We start from the raw sequence: 7,594 nt of genomic DNA, 5'->3' as shown, positions 1-7,594 counted from the left end.
AATTGTGCGCACACCAAGCTTTGCTAAACTTATTAAAACACAAAGATGCAGTCAGCGAAGTTCGTAGCCGTCTTTGTGGGCTGCCAGGTAAGATCATTTGTGGTGTTGCCCGGCTTACTAAAGAAAGCGGCAACGAGCCGAACAGGTGGATGGAAAATATGGTATGTTATGTACTAATGGTAGGCATTCACATGCCAACCGCTCCACAGCACCCCTAAACCACCCAGATCCCACAGCACCCCTAAACCACCCAGATCCCACAGCACCCCTAAACCACCCAGATCCCACAGCACCCCTAATCCACTCCCCCAACCCAACAGTTCCCCTAAGCCACACAGATCCCACAGCACCCCTGAATTACCCCCTTCCTACAGCACCTAATGCCCCCAACAATTGACTAATAACCCTGCGGAGTTTCTGAAACCATGGAAATCATCACTACAACTTGTAGACCTGAATCCACTTTTTTAGTTATTTGGAGGGTTACAACCCGTCAGCTTTTTTTTGTCCTGTGACCTTCACTTCCTGTCCAATAGCCACAACAGAAAAAGAGGAAATCCTTGCAAGCGAGGGAACCCCTTGGTAGGGGTCACCAGAACTAGTGCCCCCCCACCCCCACTGGAAGATTTTCCCTCTATTCCCGCTTTGGTCACAAGACAAAATTTGGGATTTACCTTCACTTTCGGTGATAACGGTCACCAGGACAAAGAGTATGAATCTCCCTGAAGGGGAAACCAATAAAAACCTTACAGTGGTTTCTAATCCTCTACGCCAGGGGCGCCCACTATTTTTCGTCTGGAGATCTACTTTTCAAATGACGAGCTCATTGAGATCTACCAACGAAAAAACACCTGCATTCAGGGGCGGGAGGGGGCGTGGCGGTGCATTGAAGTCAATGGCACCGCAGCCAGGCTCCACAGGCAGGCCCCTCGCCCACAGTGCGATCGCCTGCATTAGTGCCTGTGTTCCAGTCCAGTGCGATCCGCAAAAATGCTGCAAGCACTATTTTTGCAGATCGCACTGGACCGGAATGCAGGCACTAATGTGCCTGCGTTCCGAGTGCGGGCGATCGCAATGTGGGCGATGCCATTGACTTCAATACCGCTCCACACCCCCTCCCGCACCTGAACGCAGGGAGTCGGCCGGCTTACATTCCAGTGCGCCCTACATGTCCCGGCGTCCTGTCCTCCCGTGGTGCTCGTGTGGCCGACGTTGCACATGGGGTGTCCTGCACCTTTCCATCTGCAGCGTCTGACACATTCAGCCGGCAGCCGCATGAGCACCACGGGAGCATAGCCGTAGCCAGCTCCTTTTGCGCCTGAGGCAAGAAAAAAAAACAATGTTTTTTTAATTTATTTTTTTATTTTCATTTATTTTTAATTTTCGTAATTTTTTTTTTATACTCTTGGGGGGTCTTCGGGGAAATATTAGGGGTCTAAAAAGCCCCCTATTTCCCTTTTAAAATAGAAAAAGAAATTGAGGACATCGGGAGGAGAGGACATGGCGATCTACCAGTGATCGCTACGCGATCGACCTTGTGGGCACCCCTTCTCTACGCCATCCAAAACTAAAAAAAAAAAACGTTTTGGCTTCAGTTTGCACTTTAAGCTGCTTTGACATCAGGCTGGTACCGCAGGGTGCCCTCACTCTTGTCCCAGCCGTTATGGAACTACAAGTACCATAAGGCATTGCAACCCTGACAGTTACGGGCATGACTCCCAGAGAGCAGGTTGGGATTTGTAGTTAAAAGCACAGATGGGAGGGGCTGGGGTTACCCCCACCCTATCCCAACCCCCATACATCTCACAGGCCGATTCCCAAAAGTCTTCAGTATTACAACCTACAAAACAAGGAAAATACAGATGTACAAGAACAGGACAACTTACCTTGCCGATGACAAAAATATTGGAAAGCCTGGTGGCAAAGCTGTTGCCGTTGGCGTCCTTCACGTGGACCACATCAAATGAGCCAGGGTGTCTCTCCCTGTTGGTGATGATACCGATGCGACCCAAGTTGGCACCTCCGGTCACCATGCACAGGTTACCTAGAGACAAGGGTGACTGTCAATATATCACGTTGCAGCATTACGTTAGTAACAGATGTATGGAAATGAAGTGCGATATACCTGTCACTGGTTAAAGATTCACAGACAAGGAGTGCTCCCATCAGACACCGAGCGGCGCGTGCTCGCGGGGGACGGTAAAAACATTTTTCATTCATTTATTTTAAAAACTGTTTTTGTTTAACTTTGATTGGTATCACATGGGGGTCTTACAAGCCCCCCATGTGATAGCAGATGGTGGTGTCAGGTACTCTTTAAAAGGTGATGCTGGGGGTCCAAAAGAACCCCAGTGTCACCTTTACACTCCAAATAAGCTATTGAAGTGCAGATCGCACTTCAATAGCTTATAGTTGGGCTTCAGGAGCCCGGAACTGACAGCTCCGGAAGTGATGCAATTTACATCGCTTCCGGTCCCGTAGAACAGGGAGGGGATCGACGAACAGAGGATCGTCCATCTCCTCCCAGACACCAGCGAAGCCGGTCCTGGGCCCGTAGGAGGGGCAACGGAGCCCAGGAAGCACGCCAGGGGTGGGACCCTTTCACCGGGCTGTAGAAGCGATCTAGCGACAGCCGAGTCGCCAGAATCGCTTCGGTTGTAAAGCAGACAGTCGGCTTTACAAGTTTAAACAGAGTACGCGCGGCAAAAGTCGCCGGGAGCCTGTTTAAACAGCCCCGATGCTGGCGACCTACACTGTACGTCCTCAGTGAAGGGGTTAAAATTAGGTGCAGCCGGCAGTAGCACTGTGTCAAAGCTGTAGGCCTGGGGTAGCCAAACTCCGGCCTTCCAGCTGTGGTCACCCTACAAATCCCATGATGCATCTCTCTCCGGGAGTCATGTCTGAGAATCTTGCAATGCCTCATGGGATTTGTAGTTCCACCACAGCTGGAGGGTCAGAGTTTGGCTACCCCTGCTGTAGGGGGTCATGCTGCTGCCGGGATCATTACTACATGGCATGCTGACAACGCTACCATGGCATTGGGTCCCTTTCAGCTAAAGTCCTGTACTGACAGGAGCACAAGGGCCTATGACAGGAGGCTACTTCGGTCCTCCAGCTCTGGTTCATCTATAAATCCCCACCATGCTTCTGCAAGTCACTCGTGGTTACCAGCCTTGCAATGACTCATGGGACTTGTAGTTCCACAACAGCTGGAGTGCCGAGGTTGCCTACCACTGGGCCTAATGTGTAACTATAGTAAGGTATAATCGTCACACCACCTACCAGTATCAAACTTGATGAAGTCTGTAATCTTGCCGGTCTCCAGATCGATCTGAACTGTATCATTGACCTTGATCAATGGGTCCGGGTAGCGGATGGTACGGGCGTCATGGGTCACCAGGTGGGGGATTCCTTTTGTTCCCACCCACGTCTTCCTCACTTTGCACAGCTTGTACTGAAAAAGATTAAATGGAACATTGTTGGAAACCAGTTTCCTTTGTTATCTTCGCTGCAGCCAACTTTTCCCACCAACAAAATGAACATTTCAGTGCCAAGTTGCCAGTTTACCTACATTGGCCGCTTGGTTCATTTAAGGGGCAGATCCATAGGACTGAATCTGATGATTATTTGGACAGAGATGACAATGGTGGCTGTGCAGCTACTGGCATTAAAGGAGAACTATGGGGGGTCAGGGCTTTTCCCCATAGTTCTCCTAAGGGTAACGGAGGACACAAACTAGCGTCCTCCCGTCACCCAAAGCTCAGTATACCGCGAGCTACAGCTCCCGTTATACTGAGACGCCTCAGCCGGGAGGGTTTCCGACATTACTGTCTGGATCCGCCCAGCTGTGTGAGAGACAGCTGGCTGTGCCTATCTAGAGGCAGAGCTGGCTGTACCCGCCCCCTCCCCCATCTGTTCCGCCAGTCAGCTCTGGAGGATCGGAGCGGGGAATCCAGTCCCTCCCCTGTCACGGCTCTCTGCAGTGACAGGATTGAGAGGTGAGTGAACGCCGGTATGTGTTCGCTCACTTCCCGATCTACTGAGCCGACCTGTGCCAGTCTCATTGTCACAGGTCGGCTAGAACTATGAGGATGAGTGAAAAGCACTCACCTCATAGTTCTCCTTTAATATAGATATAGTTTATCCAGACGGGTGTGCATACCCGAAAATGACCCGATTCCACAAGGGACTGGTGGTTGTACAACTGTGTGCAGCAGCTTGTTCTTCCCCACGGGTTGATGCGGTTGCATGCAAATGCACTTAGTCACATGCACACCCGAACAGGTCCAGGTGCCCACATCTGGACACACTGTCTGCATCCAAGTGCGGGCACCAGACCCACATGATGTACAGGTTCAGGAGTGCGGGTGACCATATGCAAGTGCGCACAGTCACATCCTCCCATAAGGAAGAGGAGGCCGCTGCACCCAATTACACACAGCACCCATCCCTTCTAGAACCGGGTCACTATGGGCGTGCGCACTGTACGGACATATGGAATGAGCCCCTAGACGGGTCAAACTCTGGGAGGCAACAAGGAAAATAGAAGTATGGCATTGCAACATTACAAAACTTACACCAGATCCCCCCCAGATCTCATGCCCTGGCACCCCCCGAACAGATCCCGCCCCCACAGACACGCTCCATTGAAGTGTACACACCAAGCCTCAGATTGTTACCTTGGACTCCTCGGCTGTGATCCGGTGCACGGCGAAGCGGCCCTTGGTATCGTACACCAGGCGGAAATATTCGGCGGTCTTGTCAATGCTGATGACGTCTGTGAAGTAGAATTGACATCGCTTTGTATTAGTCGCAGGGAAGTGATCCAGAAACCGGCTCATTCACTAAACATTCCCAGAGCAAAGTACGGCCGGGGTTCGGCTTTCAAAAACCCCGAGATCCAAAATACACACACGGCTCTGGTACCGCCCAACAGGAAAGGTCAGGATTTCCCCAGAATTCCAGCTTCCGATACATTTTATTACTGATCCATATAAAGTGGTTTCTGGTTGTCTGTCTCCTGCCCTCTGCACAGGACTCAAATGTGCTACAAGCAATGCAGCCCGGCACCGGACAGACGTCAACCCGTGAGTGGGCACCAGAGGAGCACCGGCTCAGACGTCAACCCGTGAGTGGGCACCAGAGGAGCACCGGCTCAGACGCCAACCCGTGACTGGGCACCAGAGGAGCACCGGGACAGACGCCAACCCGTGACTGGGCATTCACCTCGTCCCCGGTCAGAGCGTACTTCAGCCTGTTCCTCAGGAAGATGATGAGCGGCAGACACTCTCTCAGCTTGTGGGGCCCGGTGGACGGACGCGGGGCCTGAAAGACGGAAAATGACGGGTCACGCGGCTAATCTAAGCGACACTGAACCCCGAAAAAAAAATCTGAGCCATTTGTAGCAATAAAATGCATCTAAATCCCTCTGCTTGGAACATTTGGTATAATATACTCGGTGATCCATGCCATGAGGCCGGTATTCAAGCACTTCCCGTTACAGGGTGACCACCATCTCCCAACTGTGGCCCTGTGTGGTCACCTGATGAAAACTACAAGTGCCAGTGACATCCCACCACGCGTAGGAATGGGTCACTGTTGCCACCCAGTCACACGGGCCCCTGATAGACTACAAGCATGCGTGCCTGGGCACCATCGGGAATTTGATCCACAACAATGATGACAGGCAAGGCAGCGAGTGCACACAGACAGGAAGTGGCTAAAAAACGGATGCACGGGGGTCAGCAAAAAGCGTTTATCATATTAACGGCAGTTTAGATAACTGGGTGCACGACCTAACCCACCAGTCCGCCCCGTACTCACGAAGACACCGGTCAGCTTGTCCAGCATCCAGTGCTTGGGAGCGGCAACGCGCTTCAAGTGCTTCTTGGGTCCACGAGCCTGTGAGGGAGAGAGAGAGAGAAGACAAGACGTCAGAATACAGGGAGAGGTCAGGTGATCGTTACACAAAGTCTACATGACACCCTGGTGGAGTTGGAGATAAGGCGGTCACATTCATCTGAACCTACTCTACAAGGAAGCGTCACCGCTCATCCAACTGGCTTCCGAGGCGACTAAAGCCGCGCACATGTGACACGCGAGCAGCGCCACAAACATACGGAGGTTCAACGGGAAGTTCCAGAATAAAACTTTGTTTCTGTGTAATCTCACATCAATACAATGTAACCGTTTCCTGTGCAATGTCATGTGACTACATGGGGGGAGGGGACATGTATCAAAACAGAAAGAACCTGGAGCAGTTACCCACGGCAACCAGCTTCTCTCATTTTCAAAACTTAACGAAAGAGAAGCAGATTGGTTGCCATCGGCAACTGCTCCAGTTTTGATGAACTTCACCTCCACAAACCTAATATTACATAATAGTGGATATCTGGTAATCTGTGTCCTATAGGGAAGAATCCCTTCAAGAAAAAGAAACCCCCCGACTAGTCACTTAAATGCCCTGCCCCCCCCCCACGAACGTCTCCAGATTAACCATTCTGGACTCTACCAATATTGGTGTGGCCCCCTTAATGCTTTTTAGAGACTACTCTCAGGCTCCTCCCTCTTTGGTTGGGGTGCTGTGCTATGCGTAAGCTGCCTATCCGAAATGCATCAACCTAAAATCAACGAAACAGTCATTGGCAACGCTGATCATCGACAGCAGATCGAGCGCCTCTTAGGTAGGTACCCGGCAATAAGCACAGGACGGGGACTGTTATACCAACAGATTTGCTTTGTACAGGATGTCAGGGCGCCAGACTACGGCCACCAGTTAGTCGTCTCCAGGGCGCCAGCCAGCAAGTAGTCACCAGAGTGCCAGCTAGCAGCTAGTCGTCAACCGGGGCGACAGCCTGTGGCCGCCAGTTAGTCGTCACCAGGGCGCCAGCCTGCGGCCACCAGCAAGTCGTCACAAGGGCGCCAGCCAGCGGCCACCAGCAAGTCGTCACAAGGGCGCCAGCCAGCAGTACTACACACAAACTAACCAATAGCATCCCTTATGAGTATATTCCTTTTTAAGTGAATGCATTTTTCACCAAACATTCACGCGTGGCAGCTCCATCACTGACATTTTATCCCGTGCACCTGGAAGATTCAACGCTTTATTAACATGCCCCTAAGTAAATGGCTGACACCGATGATTGAACAGCAATAGGGGCCCCTAAAAAGAGCTCCTCCTGTACAGCATAGGGCCCCCTGTCCATCCCTCAGAGCTCCGCACAATGTACTATACAGTCAGCTCAGAGTTCAATCACATCACCCAGCAAACACCACCAACCCCATACAGATGCGGCCTGGGGACCCCCGACCACTACAACAGCCTCCCCCCGGGGGGTATACACATAACGGAGACCGGCTACAAGCGACCGGGGCCCGCACTACATTCCCGCCGGGCCGGTAGGCACACACAGGCCGCCATCACAGAGGATGGAGCCGGATTAGGGTCGCGGTAAAACAGAACAAGGTTCTCACCATGGCTGCGTCTGCAATAGAAAGGACCTCCCGCTTCCGGCGACGGAGTGATAAGCGTTCTGTGCAGGCGGCCGACGAGACAGCACTTCCGGGTTCTGAAGTGAGCAGCGACACCTGCTGG

The 7,594-nt window shown here is 52.0% G+C and overlaps 1 protein-coding gene across 1 annotated transcript in view; it reads right to left on the bottom strand.

The window, feature by feature from the left end:
* The window catches only part of RPS4X (ribosomal protein S4, X-linked), a 12,238-nt gene extending 4,646 nt beyond the window's left edge, over positions 1–7,592 (bottom strand). Inside the window, exons 1-7 of the mRNA XM_018564260.1 lie at positions 7,474–7,592; positions 5,824–5,901; positions 5,216–5,325; positions 4,976–5,005; positions 4,680–4,836; positions 3,283–3,454; positions 1,887–2,044 (exon numbers count right to left, since the gene is read on the bottom strand). Coding sequence (XP_018419762.1) covers positions 1,887–2,044; positions 3,283–3,454; positions 4,680–4,836; positions 4,976–5,005; positions 5,216–5,325; positions 5,824–5,901; positions 7,474–7,476 — 708 coding nt within the window. The 5' untranslated portion in view covers positions 7,477–7,592. The remainder of the gene's footprint in view (positions 1–1,886; positions 2,045–3,282; positions 3,455–4,679; positions 4,837–4,975; positions 5,006–5,215; positions 5,326–5,823; positions 5,902–7,473) is intronic.
* Between the last annotated feature and the right edge of the window lie 2 nt (positions 7,593–7,594).

This window comes from Nanorana parkeri, unplaced genomic scaffold (genome assembly GCF_000935625.1).
Source record: "Nanorana parkeri isolate BGI_ZX_2015 unplaced genomic scaffold, ASM93562v1 scaffold740, whole genome shotgun sequence".
Taxonomy (NCBI): Eukaryota; Metazoa; Chordata; class Amphibia; order Anura; family Dicroglossidae; genus Nanorana; species Nanorana parkeri.
This window is presented reverse-complemented; position numbering and strand designations above follow the sequence as displayed.